The following is a 26,937-nucleotide window of genomic DNA, read 5'->3' on the forward strand; positions in this document are numbered from 1 at the left end:
CCTCCTGTGCTGTAGTCCGACATGGCGCGGCGGGGCCGGGCCTGGCGCGGAGGCTGAAGCTGAGGAGGAGGCGGCGGCGGCGGCGGCTCAACGCGGGAACAAGGCCTCGCTCCACACGGCCGCGGAGCACTCTGGGAACCCAGCGGCTGGGAAGACGACGAGGGGGGAGAGGGACGCCCCCTCCCGCCGCCGGCGTGACGGACGGCGCAGCCAGGCCAATGGGAGGCGGCCGCCGCTCCTGGGACACCAATCGCGGGCTCCGGAGGCGAGCGGCCAATCGGAGTGCCGCGAGAGGCAGTGGGCGGGAGGCGCCGCGTGACCGACAGCTCTCGTAGGCAGTGGGCTGCCGGCTGCCGGTCCTGGGCGGGCAAATCGAGGAGACCCGAAAGGGCAGGAGGCCCAATGAAGCGGGAGTTCCAGAACTACGGGGCGACTTCAGAGCCGGATTGACGGCTCCAGAGAGTCAAGTGGACGGGAAGGAGGGGACTGACGAAAGGCCCCTTTCAACAGGCTGGGCGGGCGCCAGGTGAGATAATCGTGCACGCAAGCCAATGAGTACACGCGGGAGGCGGTTCTTGTCAAGATTGGCAGTCGATTTAACCCAATTCCTGACGAGTTCTGGGTGACGAGCTTAGGTTTGGACTGGATTGCTTTCCCCGTTAACCAGAATCCTTTTCTAGCCTTGATTTCTAAGCCAATGGCTGGGTGGTGGGGGCGGTGCAAGGTGACAGACACCGCTGCAGACAAATGGCAGTGAAGGCAGTAAAGGTGCCCGGTTTTGGTGGGAGCCAGTGGAAGCGCAGCTGCATTGGGGCGGAGCCGGCCACCCAGACGACGAGAGGCGATTGGCGGTAGCGGGAGTGAATGGCAGTCGACGTGGGCAGTGCCGACCGGCTGCGAGAATTCGGGCCTGACGTCTGAGTTAGCGCCCCTGGAGCCTGACTGGGTAGGCCGAACACATGGCCTGCTCGAGGTCTTGGAGATCGGTGCTTCCGGGGGTGGGGTGGCCCGAGAGTAGGAGGGAACCCAGGGATCCCCTGTATCCCTTCACTTCAACACCCAGGATTCTAGAGCCCCCACTTCTCTTCCAGGATTGAATGAAACCAGTTCCCCTCCAGAATGCAAGGGTCTAGAGCCGTTGGTTCTCTCCTAGGACCCTAATGCCACACCCCACACCCGCTTCACATAAGGTCTGGGATCTCAGCTACAAGCTCCCGTCCTAGGTACTCAATTTCTCTCCTGAACCCAGGTATCAGGTAGCTTTACAATTCCTATTCAGGTGCAAGGGGTCCAAGATATCCAGCCCCCACTCCGGGCCCCCGGGATCCTAGGTACCTGGCTTCCACTTTTGGACCTAGATATCTGAAGTGACCAGCTCCCTCTTAGACCTAGGGTATTCCAGGTCCCCAACTCATCTCCTGGTACCAAGGATTCCTAGTCCCCTCCTAGACCCAGAGATTCCAGACACCCAGCTCCTCTCTTGGACCCAGGTATCCCAGACCCATCCAGCAGAAACCGTCTCTTTATTTCAGATAGTCTCCTTGTCCACCATGTCACCCTGAAGCCAGGACAAGCCATAACGGGCCAAATTGGAGTCCAGACTAGTCCCAACCTGCACCCTGGGGAGGGGTCCCCAAGAATCTTCTGACCCAGGCCCCCAGACTGCTTCTCCTGACAAAACTGCCCCACCCCCCCCTCGGGCCTCAGCCTGGAGGGCTCTTTGGGCCAGGGGCACTGGACCCTCCTGTCCATTTCTGCCCAGGGTGTGTCGACTAGACGGTGTCTATATGCCCAGGGTTTTCTTCATGGCCTCATACACCACATAGCTGATGCCACCTGCTGGCAACACCTTCAGTAAGGTGGGAGTCATGCCTCGGTACAGCCCAGGCCAACCCTGCTGGGCCAGGATCCGCCGGAAGATTCCACACATGGTGGGGTTTGATCCCTTCACGGTGTCTGTGGAAACAGGGGAAAGCTTAGCGTTGATCCAGTCTCCTGGGGGGCTAGAATGTTGGGAAAGAGTCTGGAAGGCTTTTAGAGGAAATTGGTCACTTTGGGGAGAGTGAGAAGATCAACTCAGGCAGTTTTAAGGACTTGTTTTTAGGAGCATCCTAAAAAACATTCAGGCTTATTTGGGAGGGAGCTTCTGAGATCTCCCAGAGACTTGGCAAGCGTGCTAAGGGGTAGTTTGGGGATATTTTTAAGATTAGGGTAGTGAACTGAGGACCTGTTTGGATGTTTGTGGATTGGTTCAGGGGCTGAGAGTCCATTTGGGGAAGCCACATTTGGGGAGTATCCAGGTTAGTGGGGGCAGTGGTTATGACATCTTCCTATGACATTGGGACATCTAAGAGTCAGATTTAGCAAATTTAGGAACTTCAGGAATTTTGACTTTTGGAGCCAATAAGAGCTGGGTCTGTTTTGAAGAAGTTGGGGGACATTTTGGGGGAAACTATGACTGGAGGCCAGTATGGGGGCCTGGGTCATGTTTGGGGACATTTGTGGGGGTCAGTTGAACTAAGTGAACTAAAATGTCCGTTTTAGTGGTTTGTAGGTTAATTTCAGGGCTGGGATCAGATTTGGGGGTGAGTCTTGGTGGGTTCAGAGGTCAGCAAAGTTGGCCAGGATCAGATGTGGAGAGTTTGGGAGTCAGTTTCAGGGGATGAGAAAGTTCAGAGTCAAGGCCGAGGGGAGGGGCATGTCCAGTGGCTAGTGGCGCTAGTCTGACCTTGGGCCTGCATCCTGGTGCGCACCAGAGTCAGCGGGTAACTGGCCATCTGGCCACAGGTCGTGGACAGCGTCACAGATGACAGACTGACCAGGCCACTAGGATTCTCCATGTCCCTGCCTGACTTCAGCCAGAAACACCTGAGTGTCTGCGAAAGAAAGGAGTCAGGAGGACGTTCACGATGGGCCTGGGTTCATACCACTCCTGGCCCTCCCCGCCCCGGGGTGGGGGGGGACCCACACCTCGTAGACGGCCAGGTCGGTGCAGGCATAGGGGATGATCCCAAGCATGTTGGGCAGATAGCCGCGGTATAGGGCACGGGTGCCCTCCCGCTCCAGGATCTGCCACGCACAGTCCAGCAGCCCCTTGTACTGGCCGGTCCGGCGCAGGGTCAGCCGCGTCTTCAGCACCTGGGGAGCGGGAGGAGGGAGGTGGCTTACCTGAATGTGCCCATTGACCCTCAGCAGCAGCTGTTGTCTCCATCCTACAGCTGAAGAAGTTGAAGCTCAGAAGTGCACAGAGCTGAGTTTCAAACCCAGAGCCATCCGACCCTTTGGCCCGTGTGTCATCTTGAGCCAGGGTTCAGAAGCTCAAGTGCTGACAGAGGTCGGGCGGCTAACGGAAGCGATGTGGACCGAGTGGAGGCTGTGGCCGCTTACCCCTAGCGGCAGCCAGACATAATGCCATGGGAATGCAGAGCCCAGGTGGCCAGATTTGCCAGTTTTCCAAGAGAAGCCAGACATGGGGATTTGTATGAAATGCCCCGACGTCAAAATATTGGCCACTCCACAATTGCACACCAAGTGCAGTAGGCAGGATTCTAAGGTGGTCCTCAAGCGGTTCCCACCCCCTGATGTGTATGCCCCCCCACCCCCCCACCCCCGACCTTGATAATGTGCTAGACTTGTAAATAGGATTGGGTATCACTCCCCTTGACAAGTTACATGACATGGTGAAAGTGAATGGATTTTGCAGATGTGATGGAGGTCCTTAAGCAGTTGGCTTTAAGTGAAACGGCACAAATTGTGCTGGGTGGGCCTGACCAAATCAGGTGAGCCTTTTATTTTATTTTATTTTATTAAATTTTTTTAATGTTTATTTACTTTTGAGACAGAGAGAGACAGAGCATGAACAGGGGAGGGGCAGAGAGAGAGGGAGACACAGAATCTGAAATGGGCACCAGGCTCTGAGCTGTCAGCACAGAGCCTGACGCGGGGCTCGAACTTACGGACTGTGAGATCATGACCTGAGCCGAAGTTGGACGCTTAACCGACTGAGCCACCCAGGCGCCCCAGGTGAGCCTTTTAAAGGAGTCTGCTGCCAGAGACAGAAGAAATCAGAGAGATTTGGGAGCATCCCAGACACTCTTCAGTTCGTCTTAAACAAGCAGGCTGTTGTGGAGCGGACCACATGGCAGGGAACAGTGGGTGGCCTCTAGGAGCTGAGGACCTCAGTCCTACAACCATAAGAAACTGAATCCTGCCGGGGTGCTGGTACCTCAGTTGGTTAAGCTTCTGACTTTGGTTCAGTTTACAATCTCACAGTTCATGAGTTCGAGCCCCATGTCAGGCTCTGTGCTGAGAGCTCGGAGCCTGGAGCCTGCTTCAGATTCTAGGTCTCTCTCTCTCTCTGCCCCTCCCCCACTTGTGCACTTGTGAGCTCTCTCTCTAGAAAAAAAAGAAGGAAAGAAAGAAAGAAAAGGAAAGGAAAGGAAAGAAAAAACGGAGTCCTGCCAATGACCAGGAATCTTGTCCGAAGACCCAGGCCTCTCATGGGTTCATTGTTGCCCAACCAGCACCTTGATTTCAGCCTGATGGGACCCTGAACAGAAAACCCGACTAGCTGGGCACCTGGGTGGCTCTGTCTCTGCCCCTCCCCCACTTGTGCTGTGTGTGTCTCAAAAATAAAAATAAAAACATTAAAAAAAAAAAAAAAAAAGACCCGAATAGCCAGTGCCCAGGTATGACCCCCAGAGAAACATAATAAATCTGGATCATTTGAGGCCACTGAGTCTGTGGCAGTTTGTTAGGTAGCAACAGCACACAAATATCCTGGAGGAAATTTAACTAGTCAAGGGCAAGAATTATATGGAAAAAAAAAATTTTTTTTAAAGACCGTTAAAGCACATAAAAGGAGCCGTGAACAAATGGAAATGTTTTCCATTGCTAAAAAATACCAATAGGTGACTTTGTTTTCTGAACTAGACAAGTTACTCCTAAAGTTTATATGGGAGACCCAACGGGAATGACCTGACAAACAAGAGAAAGGATGGGACGGTGGTGAGAAACCATAAGATCAAGCCTCAAAAATTAAAGGCAGTAGGTAAAGCTACAGGGGTGCCTGGCTGGCTCAGTTGGGGGGAGCACGCAACTCTTGAGCTCAGGGTCGTGAGTTTAAGACCCACGTTGGGTGTAGAGATCACTTAAGATAAGTTAATAAAAGAAAGAAATGGAGGCAAAACTATATCAACAGTAAAATGATTGGTGGTTTCCAGGGATTCAGGAGGGAAGCAGGAAGGGGTGAGTCAGTGGAACACAGAGGATCTTTCGGGCAGTGGAACGACTCTGTATGACCCTGTAGTGGCAGATACATGTCATTATACATTTGTACAAACTCGTAGAACATACAACACAAGGAGCAAACCTAATGGCAACTACGGGCTTTAGTAATAATGTATCTATATCAGCTCATCGATTGCAACAAATGTACCACCCCGGGCGCGATGTTAATAGCAGAAACTTTGTACATGCGGAGAGAGGTATAAGGGAACTCTGTACTTCCTGCTCAATTTTTCTGTAAATCTAAAACTGCTGTACAAAAATAAAATCTTAATTGTCACCCCCCACCCACCCACCCACCCAAAGAAAGAAAAAAAGACATGAGTGTGTGGACAGACCCTCCTGAGCAAGGAGACGAAAGCCAAAATTACACCCAAACACATACAGTTTAGTAAATTACATAGGTGGCATCTTGGGTCATTGAAGAGAAAAGGAGGGGACCCATCCAGTAAATAGACGTGGGGAGCATCTGGAATAAAGGTTTGCCACACACCTCCTAGGAAGGAGAGGAGGAGGAGGAGGAGGGGAAGAGGGAGATAAGAAGGAGGAAAAGTAGTACCACTGGCAGCTGGTTTTCACCTTGTTTCTTCTTCCACGAGGTATGCTCTTACCTCCATGGGGTTGATGAGCGTCTGGGAGGTGGCCACAGCTAGGGAGCCGGCAAGGAGCCGTTCCTGAATGGGTGGGGACCCGTGCACGCCGCAGAAGTAATTCTTACACTGGGGGAGGAGAGGAGCAGGAGAGAACCGCTCACCATCTTCCTAGCTGGAACCCACCCTGGGTCTGGGGCCAGAGGGTGCAGGTGTGTCTTGGGTAGGGATCTGGGCTCGTGAGGGGTGTCAGACAGGTGTGGGTCGAAGGGTGGGGCTGGAGAAAGCAGGCCGTCCCCGCCCACCTGTTCAAAGACAGAGAACTTGATGGCATACTCGGGGGCAATCTTGAGGACGTTGATGCCATTGCCCCGCCACAAGGAGCAGAAGCCCCCCTCCTGGACCATGCTTCGGAGCCCCCCCAGCAGGTTCATGAAGTTAGCCTTGGAGGAGTAGACCTGCGGGGAGGGAGGCCCCCGGCCCTGTGAGGAGCACCCCCCCCCGCCCTGATCTCCCCCTCCATCCCAGCTTGGAGCTCAACCCCACTCTGTCCCTGGCCAGCCCCACAGTTCTGTGACGCAGCACACACACCCGGAGGCCCATCTCCTCATCTTCCTCTCCTCGCCAGGCCCAGTTTGCCTTCAAGGCCATCCGAAGACCCTATCCCCAATTCCCTTACCCCCAGTTCCACCTGTCCATGGCACTGCTCTGTCAGTTCCTCCAACCCCAGTTCGTGCCGCCTCCACATTGGCTCCCGTTCTACCCTCGCTCTTCTCTCCATTCAGCCTTCTCCTGACTCCAACCCTCGTCCCGGCCCCACCCTCACCCCCAACCTGACCTCCATCATCTCTCTCCCTCTGGCTCTCTCCTCTCCACCTCCGTCCAACCCCACCCCGAGGGCTCCCGCGCCGCACTCTACGCTCACCTGCATATACACCTTGGCTCGGTCCAGAGGGGCCGTGCCAGTGCGGGATACCGCGCCTGCCATGGCTCCTGAGAGCAGAAACTTCCAGAGGCCCCCCTCGCTATCCACTTCGAGGACATCCACGGGGACCATCAGCTGCTCTCCTGTGTCCAGCACCTGCAGGGCAGACCCAGCTCCCACCCACACTATGAGCCAGGTCGGAGCTCTTTCCTCGAATCTCCAGAAAGCCCTCCAGGTGAAAGGCCCACCCCGGTCCCCACTGCTTCAAGGTGGGGCTGCAGGTCCGCTCGGAGGGGAGTGGGTCATGCAGAGGGGGCAGGCAGCATGGCCTTCTAGCCCAGCGGCCAGGCTGGGGGGGCGGGTGGTGCTGGTAGACCTACAGTTCCCAAACTCACCTGCTGTGATGGGAGATGCTCCAGGTCATTTTCACGGACGTGCCCAAACACATACCCATACACGTGTGTACAGCCCGGGTTCCGGGATGGGGGCGGGGGTGGGCTTGGAGGTGGGGCTTTGGTGAGTAAGGCCTTGACCCTCTTAAACAGGACCTGGACCCTCAAGCAAGGCTTCTGAGCCCCCTCGGGTCGGGCTCCCATGCAGCTGGAGGGTTAGGACGCCCAGATTCAAAACCCAGCAACCATGTGGGAGAGCCACCTTGTCAATTTGGGTACCAGAGCATGATGAGGTCACAGAGGCCCTTGTGACCTCACTGGATATGGTGGGTAGAATGAGCGTGTCCCCCACAAAATGCCCACATCCAAATCCCTCTAAACCCATGAACTTGTCATGTTACACGGCAAAGGGGAAAGTAAATTTGCCGGAGGAATTAGGGTCGCTAACCAACCAGCTGATGAGACGGAGAGATTATTCTGGATCGACTGCATGGGTCCAGTCTGACCTCCTGAGTCCTTAAACAGTGAAGAGGGAAGTACAGCATTCGGTGTTCAAAGGATCCAGTGTAAGAAAGACTCGACCCAGCTTTGCTGGCGTTGCAGGTGGGGGAGGCATCCGCCAGCGCCGAGTGCGGGCAGACCCTCCTCGAAGCTGGAAAAGGCCAGGAAGCAGATTCTCCCCTGGAGTCTCCAGAAGGAGCTTGACTTTGGCCCCGTGAGATTCATGTCAGACCTCTGACCTCTAGAACAATAAACTTGTGTTGCTTGAAGCCACCAAGTTTGTGGTCATTTGTTAGAGCAGCCGTAGGAAACTAACACACTGGGTTTCGTTGTCATGGCAATGGGAGACAGGAGTGAGGGAGAATGGGAAGGTTCTGGAGTTCTGGGAGGGAGAGACACAGTTGGTCCCCAAAATAAGACAGGCCGTAGGGTTGGAGGCAGCCCGGGTTTGAATCCCATCTAGGACAACTCTTGCTGTGTGTGACCTTGGGATACTCGCTTTACTTCTCTCGAGTTTCAGTTTCTGCATTTGTAAATCGGAAGTAATGCCAAGCCCTACTGCATGGAGTCAATGGGGTCTAAGGAGTCTTCAGGGGGAGAACACCCATCCTCCAAGTGGTTTGGTTCAAAAATCTTTTTTTTTTTAAATTTTTTTTCAACGTTTATTTATTTTGGGGACAGAGAGAGACAGAGCATGAACGGGGGAGGGGCAGAGAGAGAGGGAGACACAGAATCGGAAACAGGCTCCAGGCTCCGAGCCATCAGCCCAGAGCCCGACGCGGGGCTCGAACTCACGGACCGCGAGATCGTGACCTGAGCTGAAGTCGGACGCTTAACCGACTGCGCCACCCAGGCGCCCCTTGGTTCAAAAATCTTGATGTCATCCGTGATTCCTCCCTCTCGCTCATGCGCACGCTGTCAGCAAATCCTGGCTTAACCTTTAACATACACCCAGAATCTGGATGCTTCTAACCACGTCTCGGGCCTCCACACTGGTCCAGCCCCATGATGGGTCCCCCGGACAGGTGCCGTCATGGCCACTCTGATCCCTCCCACTCTCACCCTCCAGTCTGTCCTCCCCACAGTGGCCACCAGAGGACACCAGTGAGCACCTGAGTCCCGTCCTGCCCTCTGCCCACAGCCCTCCAGGGCTCCCACCACCCCAGGTAGAAGCCCAAGTCCTCCCTGAGGCCCACCACACCCTGCACAACCTGTCCTGCCCCCTCTGCCCTCCCTCCCTCCCTCCCTCTTTCCCCCTTGCCCACTCTGCTTCAGCCCCACGGGCCTCCTTCCTCTTCCTCCAACACGCCAGGCATGGTGCTGCCCCAGGGCCCTTGCACTGGCTCTCTTCTCTGCCTAGAATGCTGTTTTCCTAGACATCGCCATGCTGCCTCCCTCGCTGTCTTTAAATCCTTATGCAAACATCTCCTTCTCCCTGATGCTGCCTCTGACCACCCTATTTAAAATTTAAACTCTGCCCTGTAGGATTTCATATCCCCCTTCCCTCCTTTGTTGGTATCTGTAGCACCTTTGTTTCCCACATGGCTACATATTCACTCACGTGTGTTATCATTGTTTGTCGCTCCCCACTGGAATGTGGGGTCTACGAGAGCAATGGTGGTTGTCTGTTTCACTCACTTCCGTGTCCCATGTCCAAAACTGGGTCTGGCACCAAGTAAGGGTCCGGCAAGTAGATGGTGAATAGGTGAAGAAGATAACACATCCAAGAGCTTAGCACACTTGCTCAATAAATGTAAGTTCTTTTCCCTCTAAAGATGTTAGTTGAAGCACCTCTTATTTTGGGGAGACATAGAAAGAGAAAAAGCAGTCTTTCTGGTGTCACACTGCATATCAGCAGGGCCTCCTAAGTCCCAACCAGCGTAATGGGATGCAAGAACATGAACAAGAAAACAGACGTTAACGGACCCGATTCAATCAAATCAAAGTGGTAATACTCGATGCTGGTGTGACTGAAGTAAAACTAGTAATGCTCATTCTTTGTTGGTGGCTGCGTCTATCGCATACGAGTTTTCTGGTGGCATGATCCTGAAACAGTCCTAGCCTTTGGCCCAGCGATCCTGCTTCTGGGCATTGATCCTCAGGACATAATTTAAAGGAAGTAAAAGTACAACATAGCCAGGTTTCATTTCTTAGTTGAGTGTGTGGAAAATCATGTCTATGTATGTGTACGTGTATCGGTTAGCTACAGCTGCATGACAAAGTACCCCAACTGTAGCAGCTTAAAACACAGAGAAGATGGTTATCTGCAGTGCCTTTTATAATCTCTTCTTGGTAGTAACATACTATCACTGCTGTTGGATCCTCTTGGTCATACAGACTCTCCTTGGTTCAGTGAGAGAGGGTACTACCCAAGAATGTGAGTTCTAGGAGGAAGAGATCCTTGGGGAACATCTTGGTTTTTTTGGTTTGCTTGTTTTTTGTTTTTCCTTTTTTTTTTTTAACGTATATTCATTTTTGAGAGACAAAGACAGAGCGTGAGCGGGGGAGGGGCAGAGAGAGAGGGAGACACAGAATCCGAAGCAGGCTCCAGGCTCCGGGCTGTCAGCACAGAGCCCGACGTGGGGCTCGAACTCATGGACTGCGAGATCATGACCTGAGCTGAAGTTGGATGCTTAAATGACTGAGCCACCCAGGCACCCTGGGAACATCTTGGAGGGTGACTATCATGGTCCACATAGGAAAAAGGTTGGTAATTAAAAATTTTTTTTAATGTTTATTTTTGAGAGACAGGGACAGAGTGCAAGTGGGGGAGGGCCAGAGAGAGAGGGAGACACAGAATCCCAGTCAGGCTCCAGGCCGTGAGCTGTCAGCACAGAGCCTGACGCGGGGCTCGAACTCACGATCCGAGCCGAAGTTGGACTCTTAACCGATTGAGCCACCCAGGTGCCCCATGTTTGGTCACTTAAAGACAGGCAGAAATTGGACTGAGTCTACAGGCTGAGGAACAGTGCCAGCGACTGACAAAAGCTGGAAGAGGCAAGAAGGATCCTCCCCTAAAGTCTCTTCAGAGGGATCATGGCCCTCCTGACCCTCTGATTTCAGACTTCTAGACTTCAGAACGGGGCAGACAATAAATTCCTGTTGTTTCTTATTCACGATATAGCCCAAAATGGAAGCAACCCAGTGTCTCTCGTTGGATGAAGGGTAAACAGGATGTGGTCCATCCATACAACGAAATAGTGTCCAGCCTTAAAAAGGAAGGACATCCCGGCACCTGTCACATCGTGGATGGACCCTGAGGACGTTGTGCTCAGTGAGAAAAGCCAGTCACAAAAGGACTTCATGACCTCCCTCACAGGAGGTCCCTAGAGGAGCCCTGTCCACAGAAACAGAGAGGGGATGGTGGGAGCCAGGGGTGGGGAGTCAGTGCTTCATGGGGACGGGGTCTCAGTCTGGGGAGATGGAAAGTTCTGGAGATGGGTTGTGGGGGTGGCTGCACAACCATGTAATGTGCTTGACTGAGCTGTATACTTCAAACTGGTTAGGATGAGGGGCACCAACTCAGTTGAGCCTCTGACTCGATTTCGGCTCAGGTCATGATCTTGGGGTTTGTGAGTTCGAGCCGTGCGTCCAGTTCTCCACTGACAGCACTGAGCCAGCTTGGGATTCTCTCTCTCTCTCTTTCTCTCAGAACAAACACATATTTAAAAAAATGGTTAAGATGGTAAATTTTACGTGTATTTTACCACAATAAAAAAAATATTTCAATCTAAAGCATTTGCCATTTTAAGGCCCCAGTTGGTGGTAATTTACAGCCCTGGGCAGACAAATACCCTTGTGTAATTAGAGTACTGGAAAAATCCAAAGTGCTCATGAATGTGGATTTCTCACTGCCCCCACTTTACAGCTATGGAAACTGAGGCTTAAAGAGGGAGTCACTTCCTGGTCTCCCGGAACTGCGTGCGACGGAGGACGGCCCATGTCCCTCCCCTGCTGGGTAGTTGGAGGCGGTTCCCCCCCCCCCCCTTTTAGCAAAAAACCCCACGAAAAAGCTTAAAAAATTGTTCCTTTTTTTTTTTTCTTGGAAAAAACACACACAGGGGGGGAGGTGAGACACGGTTTTGGTGGGGTGGGGTGGGGGGGGGGGGGTCCTCCAGCCCCCTGAAACAACACAGCTCCTCTTTTGCAGTCCTCTAATGGGGTTCCCCAAAGACTTGGGAGGAATGAAGGGAGGGGGTCCCCAGTTATGCTAAGCTCAGAATCCAACTATAAAGTGCAGAATGTACAGGGTAGTGGGGGGTGCTGGGGGGGGGGGCTTGGGTTATTTGAGGGGGAAGGAATGTCTGCTCCTCTCTGGTAGAAAAATAGACGTAGACTGAGTTTGGGGATTTGGCCTGTTCGTTTTGCAAAAGCAGATGCTGGGCTCCAGGGAAGGCTAGTCCGGGTAGACTTCCTCCTGGCTCCCAACCCTGAAGCCTGGGGAGAGGCTGGCAGTGCTAGGGTGGGTTTGGGGGGGGGTCCCCTTAATGTGTCCCCAGCCTCAGACTGCCCCCTTGCCAGCCCCCAAGGAAGAGTGACTGGGGGTTATCGTTAGCCTAAAGGTGGGAAGGGGACGGAGGACATTGCAGAGCATTTCGGGGTAGCAGTTTCCCCAGGGGCCAGAGGCATAGCCATGCTGGGTAGGTGGTGGGGGTGTCCAGCCTCTGTCTAGGGTGTGGGAGGGACCTCTCCTTCCTGTGCTGCCAGCTTTTAGATGGCTCAGGACTTTGGACAAGTCCCAAGAAGGAGGCCAGGACCCGGGCTTCCCGCAGGCTCCTTAGACCATGGGCTTTGTGTCACGGGGAGTGGGGAGGGCCCTGGGCTCTGTGGTGTGTCTGGGACGGCGGCGTGTGGGGTCCAGGATGCTGTGATTGGCCTATTGGGATCTATCTAGGCTCAGAGTCTGAGCACTCAGGATCCAGTGCCTTGGGAGGATTCCGGTCAGAATCCAGGGGTTAAGGGGCTGGGATCCAGTGCTTGGAAGGGTCGGGTCTCCTTCCTATGGGTGAGGTTTCAGCATCCAGTGCCTGTGGTGAAGGGGTTGGGGCCCAACAGCTGCAGTCGCTGGGACCCACGCGCTCTGCCGTTGGGCTCTCACATTGTGGATTTAGAAGCCAGGATCCAGCCGGTCAGGGCTTGGGAATCCGAGATCCGGTGGTTGGGGGTTGAGGGTGTAGTGGTTGAAATGTATGGAATCCAGTAGTCAAAGCGGAGGGATCCGGGACTCAGTGTCACGGCAAAGGAATTCGGGAATCCAGTAGCTGGGGTGAGGGGATCTGGGATCCAGTGGCTGGGGCTTCTTGATATCCAGAATCCAGTGGCTGAGCTTGGAGATCCAGGGCTGGAAGCATGGGGATCTGGGATCCGCCAGCGGGTTTGGGGATCTAGGACCCGGTGCTGGATCTGGGGCCTGAGGGAGCTGGGGTCTGGGTGTTTAGATATGGCGGGATGTGGTCCTGTGGTTGGGTCACCAGGATCCATTAGTTGGGTTGTAGGGGATCCCCTGGTTAAGACATGGAGGCCCAGGACCCAGTGGATTAGGTGTAGGGATCCTGTGATTTGGTGCGGGGGCCCTGGGGTCCATTGGCTGGGCCACCAGTCTCCAGTGGCTGAGGTGTGTGTGTGTGTGGGGGGGGGGGGCCCCATGATTGGGGTGGGGCAGGCTCTGGGTCCCTCACCTGGACGTGACCCCCAGGGCCTGCTTCATGTTCTCGTAGACCACATAGGAGATGCTCACAGCCGGGATAACCTTCATGAAGTTGGGGGCAATGCCCCGGTAGAGGCCCCACACGCCATCTTGGGACAGGATGTGACGGAACAGACCCAGCATGGAGAGCTGGGGGGCGCCCTCGATGGAGGCTGGGAGGGGTGGGGAGGCCAGGTAAGGCCAAAGGGCCCCTCTCACTGCCCCCTCCTACTCCCAGGACTGGGCTTTTGGCCGCTGCAGCAGGAGGGAGGGGGTTAGATTAGCAGTGGGACCTACCACTCTAGAGATGGCTGTTCACCTTTCCACCCGGATCTCGAGGGCCCGAGTTGGGGGACGATTAGAAACAGAGAAGGGGTATGTGTGTGTGTGGTGGGGGAGGGCACAGGCGTTTTCCCCTTCCTGGAACTCATCTCCTTGCCTCTTCTCCCAGCTGACTCTCACTCTGCCTTCCAGCCTCCATTCCAAAGCAGGCTCTTTAGGGGAGCCCTCCTGGGTACCCCAGTCTAAGTGTGGCTCTTTCCCTTCCCCTTTGCTCAACCCTAAGTCCATACTGAAGTGTGAAACGATTTATTCAGCATCTTGCTTCCCTTCCAGCCTGGGAGCTCTCAGAGGGTGAGAACCCAGGCTTATGCACTGATACACCCCCAGAGAAAAATCACAAAATACAAAAGCTAAAATTCCCAAGGAAACTCCCCAAACAGATCCAGGAGTGTGTGTGTGTGTGTGTGTGTGTGTGTGTGTGTGTTGGGGGGAGAAACTCCTGAAAGAAAACTACAGAGGAAAACAAAACACCCATAACTAGCCTGGCCCCACCCCTCCTTGACCTGAGCTTCCCCCCTGCCCGTAATCCAGCCTTGCAAATTGGAGCTCAATCGAGCAGCCCTCCCCGCTAAGATTGCTAGGGCACTCTTCCAGGAACCGCTGCACCTGCTCTCCTCCTTCGGCTGAAGGGCCCCTGTTCCAGTGTCACAGATGGGTACACTAAGGCCCAGAGAAAGGTAGGGACTTTAGTGAAGGCCATCCAAGTCCAGGAAGATCCCTCCGCCCACCCGGGGACCGCAGGAGCTGGGGATGAGGGGGAGGGGCCCAAGGTGTGAGGCTCACCCCGCCCTATCCTCCCGCCCAGGCCTCACCTTGGGCCTGCATGCGGGTCCGGACCAGGGCCAGGGGGTAACTGGCTATCTGGCCGCAGGTGCTGGAGACGGTGCCACAGGCCAGGAGCACGAGGATGCCTGGGTCGGCCGAGTCGTGGCTGTACTGCTGAAGCCATCGGTTCTTCAATGTCTGGCAGGGGCAGAGAAGGGAGCGGGATTGGATTGGAACTGGCAACACCGCAGACCCCCTGCTGGCTGGCTTCCGCAGCGGGGGGGGGGCCCGCCCCCCCCCCCGCCGGGGCCGCGGCCCCCCCGGGGGGGGGCGGCCTCCGCCCCCCCCCCCCCCCCCCCGCCGACGGCAGCGGGTACTAGCCTAGCGGTGCCTCCTAGGTGCCCCACAGCACTGTACCTGCACCCTGCCACTCAGTCCTCACCTTCTATGGTATGTGGAAGGATGGCCCCTGCCCCTACTGTCCATGCCCTTGTCCCTGGAACCTGGGAATATGGTACCTCCCGTGGCAGGAGCGACTTTGCAGATGTGATTAAGTTAAGGGGGCACGATGCTAGAATATCCAGGTAGGTCCAGTATCATCATGAGACTCCTTATGAGAGAGCAGGGGCATCTGGGTGGCCCAGTCGGTGGAGCGTCCGACTTCGGCTCAGGTCACGATCTCACGGTTTGTGAGTTCGAGCCCCGCGTCGGGCTCTGTGCTGACAACTCATAGCCTGCTTTGGATCCTCTGTCCCTCTCCCCTGCTTGTGTTCTCTCTCTGTCTCTCTCAAAATAAATAAGTAAACTTAAAACATGTTTTTTAATTAAAAAAAAAAAAGCACGGTCATAAACGTGCACTGTTTTAAACCACTAAGTCTGTGGTCATTTGATTCAGCAGCCATAGAAAACTAACACCCTCGCCAAGGTGGACACCCCGTTCTTATCCCTTACCATTTCGACCCAAATCTGTTGACTCCCAGCTGCCAGTATCCACGGTTCTGCCCGAGGACTCTCACCGGACCCGGGCAAGGCTGTGCTGAGCACCCAGGAATAGGCGGGAAGTGCTGGGGAACCAGCACCCCCAGAAGCGAGCTTCAGACAACTGACTGGGTGTATCAATACCCCAACTCCCTTGCGTCTCTGCTGGGGCGTGTTCTATGCAGGTGCCTGCAGAGCCCCCCGCCAGGATTGAGCTCCACCTGCCCACCATGATAGCTTGCTTGCTAACAGGCCCAATTATGTCCTCCCAAAAGATATGTTGGAGTCCTAACCCCCAGGATCTCAGATTGTGACCTTGTTTGCAAAGAGAGTCTTTGCAGGTGTGATGGGTTGGGGTGAGGCCATCCTGGAGTAGGGTGGCCCCATAGTCAAAATGACTGATGGCCTTATAAGAAGAGGAGACACAGAGATGGAGACGCGTAGCCGGGGGGAAGACAGCCACACGGTGACAGAGGCCGAGATCGGATGGATGGGTCTACAAGCAGAGAAGCGGCAAGGACTGCCGGCCACCACCGGAAGCTGGAAGAAGCAACGAAGGATTTCCCTCTAAGCTTTCAGAGGGAGCATGGCCCTGCTGAGTCGAGGTTAGACTCCGACCTCCAGAGCTGTGACGATAAATGTCTGTTGCCTCCCAGTTTGAGGTTAGGCGGCCCTAGGGAGCTAATGCTCCTTGTTTTGGTCGCCTTACCTTCCCGCCAAACTACTTGCTGTCACATCCCTGCTTCTGCAAGACCTCAAACTAAGACAAATACCACTGTCGTCTCCATTTAATCGATGCAAAACTGAGGATCCAGGGAAGCTGCTTACCCAGAGCCACAAGAGACAGGTGGGAATCAACATTCAGAGGCACACCTGAGTCCAGAGTGGGGTGCTCTGTCTTTAGGGGCAGCCAATCCCTTATTGGAGCCTCTGCGAGAACCTTCTTTCATACTCTGGGACTGGGATGGCTCCTCAGTTTCATTTCCTATGTCAATTCTAACCCCTTGGGAATGGCTGCCCGGAAGTGTGTTGAGAGGGCCTCCGGGCTGTGATAGATAGATTCGTGATGTCTGGCCACGGGGCTGTGATAGATAGATTAGTGATGTCTGGCCGGAGCATGGCGTGAGCACATTGGCAGCAACTGTTCACCATTATTGCCTTTGCAATTCTGGAGCAGCATTTGCCAACTTGGTGTTTAATGAGTGTTTCAAGAGCTGTTCTGTTGAAAAGAAGTTCTGATGACTGCATAGGCATGGCCCGCACTGGGCTAAAGAACAAAACAAAACAAACAAACAAAAAAAAAACCCCAAACAGTGAAATCACTGCTCTGTAGACTTGTCAGAGCCTTTAAAGGACTAATAAAGAGTTTGAAACTCCAAGAGGGCACAACGCTTCTCAAACTCCTTAGACCTCCCAGCCCCCTTTTTCTGGTGAAGAATGGATCAAATAAAGTTAGGTCTCATTTCTGCACACAGCCCTCAATGGCTTTGTCTTGCACTTAGGAAAAACCAGCCATGTCATTGAGCTCTTGCTGAATCTCTGGTTCCTTCAAGCCACTCAAGACTTCCATTCCTCCCACAGGCCTGCCTCTGGACCTACACTCTCTGCCTTGTTCACACTCCCTCCCACATCACCTCTCAGAGGCAAGCCTAGACCCCTCCACCCCCTGCCCACTGTTACTTTCAATTACACATCCTGTTTTATCATCTTCTGAGAACTTAGCGGGATCTGAAACTACTTGTGCGCTGGTTGGCTGACTTCCTTGTTCGCTGGAGTGGGTGCCCCAGGAAAGCAAAGATGGTGTTATTTAATGCTGTATCTGCATCAATCAGCACAATGCCCAGTGCTTTTGGATGTTTAGTAAGTAGTTGCTGAGTGAACCAGTGAATAAATGAATGGATGAATGAATCAACAAACAGGTGAGCGAATGACTGATGGCCTTGTCTCATTTGGCTGCATAGATGCTGGGTGCTGGGGACATCAGGTATGGATGGCAGGTGTGGAGTGTTGTAGGTCAGGACCAACCACATAATTCGCAAGGTCCAAAGCATATTAAAAATATGTGAGGTCCCTTGTCCAAAGCTGATTAGGAATTTCAAGACAGCAACAGCAGAGCATTAAACCAAGGGCAGGGCCCTCTGAACATGGGGCCCTTGGCAACCGCCCTGGTCACCTGCCTGTGAGGCTGGCCTTGTCCCAAATACAAAGACTTCGGGGGGATGCCTGGGGACAACTGGGGCTGTGCTACTGAGGAACCTGGTGATCCCACCAGAAGAAGGTAAAAAGCAATGAACAAGGTCTCTGGAAGAGAAAAAGCAAAAACCAAAAACTCCCTGTTCCTGCCTCTCTTGAAAAAGGTGCTGAGATGTGTAGTTTTTACGATGACAGCCGATGCCGAAACGGGCAGGCCCTGAAGAAGGCATCGGCGGGGTCCGATACGTGCTTTGGGGAGGTGGGCATCTTTCAAGCTCATCTTCACCTGCTCCCGTGAGTCTGTGAGCTACCGTGGTCCCTGAACTTCCCATGTCCCGAGACCCAGGAAGGCTGAACTGTGAAGGGAAGTGATGAGAATTCTCACAGTGGTAAATGCAAGAGTCGGGAGTCCGCTGGCTGAAGGGGTTCCCCAGGGCCCATGGCGCTTCTCCCTAGTTTTGGAGGTCGACTGAGTTGGCCCATGGGAAGACGGTGTCCCGTGGGCAAATCTCAGAGGGGAGAAAAAAGGAGGGAGGGGCGGGCTACCCACAGACCTCATAGACGGCCAGGTCGATGCCTGCGTAGGGGATGATGCCCAGCACGTTGGGCAGGTAGCCTCGGTAGAAGGCTCGGGGCCCCTCTCGCTCCAGGATCTGCCATGCACAGTCCAGCAGCCCCTTGTACTGGCCCGTCCGGCGCAAGGTCAGCCGCGTCTTCAGCACCTGGAGAGAACCCGGTTATCCCTGGAAAAACTGCCTCCAGACACACCACATCCAGGAACGAAGACAAGTAGAAATAGCTACTTCTGGAAGGATGTACCCTGGCAATACTGGAATTTAACAAACCACTTACTCTAGAATCTTCCGTCATCCCCAAATCCCTATACCTAAAAATGTTGACACCTCTCAGAGTTACATATGATGGCCACTTCTGTCTCCCAATATCTTGTTCCCTTTCCCCCTTAATAATAGAAGCTATAATTTTCAGCAAGCACAGAGCCACTAGAAATACAGACTACATTTCTCATTTTCCCTAGATGTATGGCCATGTGACTAAGTCCTAGCTAACGAAACAGCAGGAAAACAGGTATGTGTGACTCTCAGAAAGTATCCTTAAAGGCAGGGAGGTGTTCTTTCCTTTGTCTATTCTTCCTTCTTGACTGCAATATGGATGTGATGACTGGAGCACAAGCAGTCACTTTGGCCCATGAGGTGGGTGCTACATTCTGAAGTGCTGGAAGAAGATAGAGGGAAGGAACTTGGGTCTCTAACACTTTGAACTCACCATACCTGCCCTGAACTGCTTACCTCAGACTTCATTTATGTGATTTGAGTTTTCCATGATACACTGCAATCCTGATACACTGCACAACCTGAAACCTGAAACGATTTCTCTGAAAACAGTTTCATCTAGAAATGATTCCCCTGGGAACAAACATCCTGGAAATCAGTATCCTTAGAAGAGGCGTGACTGTGAGCGGCTGGAACCCACGGCTGCTGCCTAAACGGTTATGACCAACGCCACCATCCCCAAGAGACACATCTCAGTTGCCGATGCCCGCACAGACTACCCATGAAACAACATTTCTCTAATGAGCTACAGTCCGAATCCGGGAGAGGCAAAGCTATACTTCCAAAACGTCTACCACACCGCAGAGTGACATGGTTATTGCGAGCCTCCCACCCTGCCACGGGGCCTCTCCCATGGTCCCTCCTTCTCACCTCCATGGGGTAAATGATGGTTTGGGCTGTGGCGCCAGCGAGGGAGCCGGCCACAAAGCGCTCTTGCACGTGCAGTGACTCCTGCTGCCCTCGAATGGCCTGCTTGATCTGGAGGTGGGAGAGGTGGGCAGGATCTCAGGTCCTCCTGCTGTGGGCACCACACAGGGGAGCCGATGCCCACTCCCGGGGTCCTGCGGACACCCCTCCCCACCCCCACCCCCAGGCCAATCCCACTAGCCCTCGCGTCTGGCTGAGGTCTCTCACGCCTGCCCCCACCTGCTCATAGGCCATGAACTTGATAGCCGACTCTGGCGCGATCTTAAGCACGTTAATCCCATTCCCACGCCACAGGGAGCGCATGCCCCCCTCTCGGATCATGTTCTTTAGGCCCCCCAGGATGTTCAGCTTGTTGGTCTTGGAGGCGTGGACCTACGTGGGGAGACAAGGTGGCTTTGCGGTCCCCTTCTGGGGGCCCCAGGCCTGGGACGGGGGAGGGGGGCTCTTTCCAGGGCCCCTCACCTGCATGAAGACCTTGAGGCGGTCCAGAGGGGCTGTGCCCGTCCGCGACACAGCGCCTGCCACCGCACCCGCCACCAGCTGCTTCCACCACATGCCGCTCAGCTTCTCCTGCTCTGAAAACTCATCAGGAACAGTCAGGCACTCGCCGATGTCCAAGACCTAAGGACGCAGGGACTGGGCTGTCACGCCAGGGGGCAGGGAGATGCGACTCAGCCCTAAACGGTAACTCCCTCACGAATCCCAGGACACCCAGAGAGCCTGCCAGTGCATCGCACTTGGAGAGCCCAGGCGATCCCTCTTGGACCCCTACCAGATCCTACCAAAACATCCAGCCTGATCCCACACAGGATCCTAACACCTCTCCTGGGCACCTCCACCAGATCCCAGCAAAGGAATCTACTCAAGCATCTACACATAAAGATTCCTCCCAGAGCCAATCAGACCCCTTTGAGGGATCCCACCCAAGGATCTCCCACATAAGGATTCCACAAGATCCCTCCAGGGCCACATGAGATCCCATCAGGGACCTGCCACATAAGGAGACTAGTGGATCCCTCCCAGGGCCTCAAGAGATCCCACAGAGAATCTGTCCCCCAGGGATCACCCCTCCCCTAGAATCCACTTATAGACATCCCAACCAAGCCCCCTCATGGATCCCCAGGGTGGGAATCTCTGGATCTCCCAAGAGGATCTCCCCAGATCTCACGTGTGGATTCCCCTCCAGATGCCATCAGATCCTACTGGAAGCATCACTCAGAGATTCCCAACTAGAAGCTGGCAATCTAGAGCGCTTCCTCTCCCACCTTCCAGTGGATCGCAATGAACCCTCCAAAGAAGGTGGCTTTCTTGTGAGTCCCTTCGGCAATAGAACCATTTACTGAGGCAAACAGAAACCGGTAGAAGGAGAGCTGTGGGTGGAAGCTGGGGACTGGGTGACCCACCTGGTGAGCGCTTCCTTCCCTGTGCTCCCACCTCCCACAGTCTGCCCCCATTGCCCCAAAGTCAGGTCTGAAGGGCTCCAGACCTCCCCGCAGTGGGTCCCTAGTCCCCTGAGCACTGATCGGAGGAAGAGAGGACTGGAGTTTCTCATCCCTTGACCGTTCCCAGCAGCTCCTCCTTCTCAAGGCTCCTGACCCAGCCCCTCCATGCCCTGGGGAAACCAGAGTAAGGCCCGGCCACCAAGCTGGGAAAGCTGCCCCCACCTCACCGTCGAATGTTTCCAGAAATAGACTACATCCTCCACATTCTCCAGCGAATGCAACAGGAAGTGGTCGCGCCACTCCTGCCAGTCGATGGTCATTGTGCCGTCACGGTCCATGCTGGGGATGTGGGGCAAGGTGGGACAGAATCAATGCTGGGGCTGGAGGGGGTCGGATGGGGTTCGGTTGGTTTGGGGGTAGACTGACTCCCTGTGCACCGAGAGCGGGCCATTTTGCGAAGGGGAAAACTGAGGCTCAGAGAAGTGAAGAGAGTGGCCCAGGATTTGCCTGACTCCCGAGCCCACCTCTCAGCTCCACCTGCCCTGGGATTGGGCCTGGGGCCTAGAGGTTCAAGGGGGCCGAGGGGTCCCGGGGACCTGAGTTACCTGTGATTCTGGAACCCCAGCTACTCACCTGTGCAGAATTTTCTCTGCTTGCTCCAGAGAGATGGAAATACCCAGAGCTCGGAAACTTTGCTGGATCTCAGACACATCAATATGACCTGGGAGGGGGCCAGAGGTAGAAAAGGGTGTGTGTGGGGGGGGGGGGCGGGGGGCGGGGAAACCCTGGAGCCCAGGTGCAGTACAGCTCAGAATGGGATGGTCTAGCAAGACCAGAGGATCCAGGAACCCAGGGTGAGATTTGCAGCAGGGTGGGGTGGGGTGGGGTGTCACTGACCCATTGGGATCAGAGAGGTAGAACTGAGAAATGTTGGGGGGTGGGTTCCTCTGTTCCATGAATGAATGAAAGAATGAATCCAGGACAACTATGAGGGTCCTTATGCCATAGGAGATTGAGAGGCAATATTAGGGATCCAGAAGGATGGGGGGTGCCTACGCCTCCTAGGGAATCCAGAAGCAATGTGGGGCATCTTTGTCCTTTAGAAACATAAGGGTACTAACAGGGGTCGCATCCCAGAAGGGAGAGAAGGTAGGATGGGCCCATGGGCCCAACCACCTAGCTGGGGGGTGAGGAGAGCTCCCAAAATAGCCCGTGAGTCATCAGGGAGAAGTGGCCCTCCCCCCTCCTCCTAGCACTGCCAGTTCTAGCCCCGTTGGTGTCTCCAGGGCCCCTGCAGCCCATCCCTGGGCCTTACCATCCTGATTCCGGTCCAGGCTGTGGAACAGAAGCAGCAGGCGTTGTTCTCGCTCCTGCAGGTAGCGGCTAAACTCCTCCAGGTCCAGCCCACCGTGTGGGTCAGTGTCACCCTCAGGGGAACTGCCCTGGCAGGGGGGAGGGATGAGGGAGCTCCAGATGGCCGCTCCCCATCTGCAGGGGGCACGGCAAGCTCATGGCCCGGAAAACAGCCCCCCCCCCCCCCCCGAACCTAAAGCAGGGGAAGGCGCCGGCTCACTTCTCAGCAACATGCCCAAGCCACAGTTGAGCGGCGGGGTGGAAAGCAGTTGTCCGGTTTCCCTGGCAAACAAACTGAGGCTCTCCAAGGTCGAGTAACTTTTTCAAGGTTACAGAGCTGGGAAGTGGTAGGTAACCTTGGGCTCTTGTCTCTGAAAGCCTGTCCTCCCAGCTGTCTCTTAAAAAAACAAGAACAACCCAAAAACCTGTCCATATGGCTGTTCCGGGAGCTCCCGTTAGAGACAGCTCTGGGCAATGTGGGGTAGATCCAAGCTGAGAGCCCACCGGGCCTCTGTCCTCCCGCCTGGGAAGCGGAGGCTTGTACTGGAGGCCTCAAGATGCTGTGGAGACACTCCAGTGGCAGCTGGGGCTACAGGTGTCAGGGACACCTGCATAGGTCTGGGGGCAGGTTCCTGCTTTCCTACACCCCCAGCTAAGGGTGTTGGCGGGCAGGATCCCCGGCTGGGATAGCCTGGGGCATTAAGCCAGGCTTATTGGAATGGGCAGGTCGGGAAATGTAAACATTGAGAGGCTGGGCGGCTTGCTGGGGGTGGGGTGGGGGGCAGTGGGTGCCCAGAGGAGGGGAGGGCGGATGGGAAGGGTGTGTCTCCTGAGGCGGGAGCAGGGTAGGTCTTGGGACGGGTGGAGAGTTCAGAGGAGGGTGTGTCCAAGGCAGTGGGCAGGAAAGCGGACGGGCTCCATTCGCTGGCAGCCATCCCCCACCCGCGAAGCCCCGGCGACGGGGGTGGGGACCGGGTGCTGGCAGCCGAACTGCAGGCCTGGGGCCTCCTTGGCTCGGTCTGGGGCGAACCCGTTAGGCCCAGACACGGTGGGCAGGGGTAGTGGGGCAGAGACGCTCAGGCTGGGCACCGGCCCTGGAGTGCAGCCACAGGCACTCCCAGGCAGCGGCGGCGCTCCATTCAGGGGCTCGGGTTACCGGGCGCCGGCCGGGCCCGAGCGCCGCGCGCCAGGCTGGGGTCCCGCGGGGATACCTGTTGGGTGTCGCGGTTCGGGTCGCCCCCGCCCAGCCGAGCCAGTCCCTGGCGCAACTCGTGCACGTCCACGCGGCCGTCCTTGTTCCTATCCAGCTCCTCGAAGAGGCGACCCCAGCGCTGTCGCCGCTCCGCATCGCCCGGGCCCCCCCGCATGGCGCCCGGGGGGGAGGGGAGGCCCGGCAGCGGCGGCCTCAGCGGGGGCTTCGCGGCTCCCCCTCCCCCCCGGGGCCCCGCAGGGCCAGCTCCGCGGCCACGGCCACCGCAGCCTCCGCGCTGCCCGCCTGGCTCTGGCACTTGCAGGAGCCGGTGACTGCTAACCGTCGCCGCCCGCGCCGGAATTGGCGTCTCCTCCCCCGACCCGCATGGGGGGGAGGGGGCCGGAGGCGGAGCTGCGGGTGTGGGGCGGTGTGTCGGGGATGCTCTGATATTGCACAGCCTAGGAAGCGCCAGGGTTCATTCTGGGGAGAGGGGCTGGAGAGATCAATGGTCTCAATTCTGCTTTCAGAGTTCTGCCTTGCGTGCCTCAGTTTACCCTCTGCCCCAAGGGGCGAGGTAGAGAGATATCAGGGATTTGGTTTCGTAATCCCTTTCCACTTGACCTCCCTCCCCTACTAATCCTCTTTAGGCGCCAAAGTACTCGTTTTCAACCCAGACGTGCTCAAGAACCAACCCGAGGCCATCCAGCCCTCCATCTGCCCGCCCGCTCATTTCACATCCCCCACTCGGCCGCAGAAACAGAAAATCGAGAGGCCGTGCTTTCTCCCGCAAGCTTTACATCCCTCCCGCGAGCCTCCTTTCTATGTCCCACTTAGACTGGGAAACGGAAGATCAACTGGCGGCGCGGCTGCAGAGTCGGTTTCCTATTGGCCAGAACTGCTGGAGCTGCGCCCGCCCGCCCCACCTGGGCGGGGCTTCCGCGCGGACCTGGTGCAGTCTTGGGCCCCCGCGACTTCTGGCTGGCCTGGCCGTCTTAAAGGGGCCGCGGCAGGATCCGGTCGCTTGGCTGACTGCTCTCTCCAGACCAACCTGGGCCTCTCAGTATCCCAGGCTCGAGTGCCGATGGAGACCGGGAAGCCGAACGCTGGAGGCGCGGCGTCAGCCTGTCGCGCTCGCTGCACCTGCCGAAAGTCCCTCCCACTACTTTTGGGCGCAGTTTCTCGAGTCACCATTAGGGGGAGGGGCGGCCAGAAACACATTGGCGAAAAATAATAATAGCTAACATTGACTCACGGCGTTGCACAAACCCAAGGCCTTTTTACTCACCTCTCGCGTCGTCCTCGCCAAAACTCTATAAGGTAGGTGGGTGGGACTGACTTTCCCACTTCACAGATGAGGAAACAGAGGTTAAACTGCTCTCCCCAGTCCACATGCCCACTACAGGGCAAAGCAGGGATTTAACTAGACCTGGAATTCTTACCCATCGCTCTCTACTCTAAAAGTGATTAATTTCCCCTTAGCCGCTACTCTTCACCCTAGAGTTCCCAGGAGGTGGTGGTCTTATCATCATCGTCCTTTATCCCAAAATACAGCCATGAGGACCCATTTAGTCCTGCCCAGCCAGTGCTCAAATAGGTGCGTCCCAGACAAAGGAGCCTCTTCTTGAAGGTCCCCTCACAGATATTTTCTTCCTAGGTGGTCCTTGCAGGTGCCCTTCAACATGGGGAATACAGATGTTTCCCCACAGAAATGCCCCCAACAGGTGTTTTCTCACGGAAAACATCCCTAGCAGGTGGGCCTCAATACACAGAAGCCTTTGTCCCGCCGCGCCCCCCCCCCCCCCCGCCCCGCCCCGCCATCTGCTTTAATATGACTTGTCTCATGCAGATGTTCTCAGGTCTTTTTCTCACTTGATCTCAATTCTATGCAGATACTCCCCATACAGCCTATACCCTTCATGTCACAGGTATGTTTCCCAACAGAAATCCACTCAAGAATGCATCATACAGCTCCCCTCCACCCGCCTGCCCCCAAAGGCATGTTGCAGTTAAGTATACACCCATATGGGCACGTTTCCGTGTCACTGGGTCCTATAAGGTTCACTTAAACGCGGACGTGTCTCGTGCGGCTCTTTCCGATTCATTTCTACGCAGGGATTTTTCACACAAGCGTTGTTCATTTCATCGGGGAGCCATGCAGATGCTTTTCCAAAACAAACGTACCCTAACCCAGACGGCCGCGGTCAGGTGTTACAACGCAGGCGTGTTCTACACAGCCGTTTCCCACACAGGTATGCTTCCGTTCGTCTACACTCCAGAGGTGTGGCTCAACGCACACGTCTCCCACAGGTGTGCCCGCAACATAGGTGGGAGGTCCCTCTTACCCTAGCGCGCTTCCGCCCCTACTTACTCCTCGCTGTTGTAGAATTGGGTTCCCGTTACAGGTGCGTCCCTGGCGCGGCCCCACCCCCGTTTGGCTCCGCCCTCCCATCTGGGCTCAGGTGCACGAGCCGGAAGTGCGCTCCTCTCCCAGGTGAGTGACTAAACTTTCCGGGTCACGTGAACGGGAGGAGCTGGAGGAGTCCGACCGAGCTACCGACCGACGCACCGAGGGTTCGAGCCAGGTACTCGGACCGGGCACCGGAGCAAGGTCGAAGACGCCTGGGCCAGGTAGGGAGGTAGGACGCTCGCCTTGGCCTGCCGCCCCTTCCCCCAACTTTCCTCTTCCCTTTCCCCGGGCCGGGAACGCGCCGCTCCGAGTTAATCTTTAATCTCTGACCTCTGGCGGCGGGGGCGGGGCAGGACTCCGGGGTGCCCTGGGCGGGTCACCCCTCCCCTGGGCCTGCGCCCGAGCCCAGCCCCCTCCCCCACCCCACCCCCGGCCTTTCTCTTTCTCCCGCCCCAGGTGCCGGGTCGCAGGTACCCCCGGCCCGAGATGCGGTAGAAGCAGCGCGCAGGAGACGCCCGGTTCCCGGTGCCACCAGCCCGTCGCCCGGCCCATGGCGAGCCCCGGCCTGGGGCTGCTTCTGGCGCTCGGCCTGCAGCTGCTGCCCGCCCGCTGGGGCCGGGCCTGGGGGCAAAGTAGGTACCGGCCCGGGGCGCGCACGGGGCGGGGCTTAGAAGCGCGGGTTACCTGGGACCCGGAGAGGTCAGGAACTGGGGAGCGGGCGTGGGATACCTTGAGAGGCGATCAGTGCTAGGGGTTTCCTTGGGGCGATCAGTGCTAGGGGTTTCCTTGGGCTGTCGCCGTCGGTGTAGAATTCCTGAGTCCCTGAGGAAGGGGGAATTGTGATCTGGGGGACAGGAGCCTCTATACCTGAGTCTCAGTATGGCTGAGGTGTGTTGGGCAGACTGGGAGCCAGGAGGAGGCCTGCCTGGAGCTCTGATCCCGGGTTCACCAGGCTGGCCAGAGGTGTGGACTCAGCCATTCAGTCCTTCTATTTCAGTTTCGAGAGCCTGGGGGGAGGTGTGAGTCAGACACTCCAGGGAAACGCAGATCCACCCAGATCCTTAAGGGCCAGGGAGGGCCGGAGAGGTGGGGGGGTGGGGGGGGGGG

The 26,937-nt window shown here is 55.9% G+C and overlaps 3 protein-coding genes and 1 long non-coding RNA gene across 9 annotated transcripts in view; 2 read left to right on the top strand and 2 right to left on the bottom strand.

Moving 5' to 3' along the window:
- Positions 1-1,504: 1,504 nt before the first annotated feature.
- SLC25A41 (solute carrier family 25 member 41) lies at positions 1,505-8,321 on the bottom strand. The gene is made up of 7 exons (XM_040461823.1): positions 7,197-8,321; positions 6,802-6,957; positions 6,182-6,334; positions 5,898-6,005; positions 2,971-3,138; positions 2,729-2,876; positions 1,505-1,956 (listed from the first exon to the last, which is right to left on the bottom strand). Exons 1-7 carry the CDS (start codon positions 7,395-7,397, stop codon positions 1,784-1,786), a joined length of 1,107 nt encoding a protein of 368 aa, XP_040317757.1. The 5' UTR covers positions 7,398-8,321; the 3' UTR covers positions 1,505-1,783.
- A 3,392-nt stretch (positions 8,322-11,713) lies between these two features.
- Positions 11,714-25,760, bottom strand: SLC25A23 (solute carrier family 25 member 23). 4 transcript variants are annotated; one of them, XM_040461820.1, is made up of 11 exons: positions 23,443-23,756; positions 22,194-22,320; positions 21,512-21,599; positions 21,106-21,217; positions 19,899-20,057; positions 19,656-19,808; positions 19,380-19,487; positions 18,213-18,380; positions 14,535-14,685; positions 13,373-13,553; positions 11,714-13,051 (listed from the first exon to the last, which is right to left on the bottom strand). In XM_040461820.1, exons 1-11 carry the CDS (start codon positions 23,596-23,598, stop codon positions 12,898-12,900), a joined length of 1,557 nt encoding a protein of 518 aa, XP_040317754.1. In that variant the 5' UTR covers positions 23,599-23,756; the 3' UTR covers positions 11,714-12,897. The 4 variants fall into 4 exon arrangements, with proteins under 4 accessions (XP_040317754.1, XP_040317753.1, XP_040317756.1 ...); XM_040461819.1 differs by having other exon boundaries at positions 11,714-13,120; XM_040461821.1 differs by having other exon boundaries at positions 13,035-13,150; positions 23,443-23,759.
- The window catches only part of LOC121021462 (uncharacterized), a 27,031-nt gene continuing 13,225 nt past the window's right edge, over positions 13,132-26,937 (top strand). The window contains exons 1-2 of the long non-coding RNA XR_005786548.1: positions 13,132-13,226; positions 13,309-13,316. This is a non-coding gene — a long non-coding RNA (uncharacterized LOC121021462). The remainder of the gene's footprint in view (positions 13,227-13,308; positions 13,317-26,937) is intronic.
- Positions 25,927-26,937, top strand: part of CRB3 (crumbs cell polarity complex component 3) — a 3,033-nt gene continuing 2,022 nt past the window's right edge. For 2 of the 3 annotated variants that reach the window (XR_005786547.1, XM_040461824.1), the window contains exons 1-2: positions 25,927-26,051; positions 26,287-26,462. Coding sequence is in view for 2 of the 3 variants with exons in the window: in XM_040461824.1 (XP_040317758.1) it covers positions 26,381-26,462 (82 nt within the window). In the remaining variant the exon portion in view is untranslated. Of the gene's footprint in view, positions 26,060-26,286; positions 26,463-26,937 lie in introns of all 3 variants that reach the window. The other variant, XM_040461825.1, reaches the window with a different exon arrangement.

The sequence above is a fragment of the Herpailurus yagouaroundi genome, unplaced genomic scaffold (assembly GCF_014898765.1).
Source record: "Herpailurus yagouaroundi ecotype Mexico unplaced genomic scaffold, PumYag 295, whole genome shotgun sequence".
Lineage (NCBI taxonomy): Eukaryota > Metazoa > Chordata > Mammalia > Carnivora > Felidae > Herpailurus > Herpailurus yagouaroundi.

Bases quoted from the DNA above. Each gene is read 5' to 3' on its own strand.
- SLC25A41 (XM_040461823.1), bottom strand. From the start codon at position 7,397: ATGGGAGCCCGACCCGAGGGGGCTCAGAAGCCTTGCTTGAGGGTCCAG. The intron at 6,006-6,181 runs GTGGGCGGGGAC...CTCCTCCCCCAG, and splicing joins AGTTCTCTGTCTTTGAACAG to TGTAAGAATTACTTCTGCGG. The intron at 3,139-5,897 runs GTAAGAGCATAC...CCCGCTCCCCAG, and splicing joins CGCTCATCAACCCCATGGAG to GTGCTGAAGACGCGGCTGAC.
- SLC25A23 (XM_040461819.1), bottom strand. From the start codon at position 23,598: ATGCGGGGGGGCCCGGGCGATGCGGAGCGGCGACAGCGCTGGGGTCGC. The intron at 22,321-23,442 runs GTATCCCCGCGG...CCCCCCTGCCAG, and splicing joins CGAACCGCGACACCCAACAG to GGCAGTTCCCCTGAGGGTGA. The intron at 14,686-18,212 runs GTCTGTGGGTAG...TGCCCCTGCCAG, and splicing joins TCGACCTGGCCGTCTATGAG to ACATTGAAGAACCGATGGCT.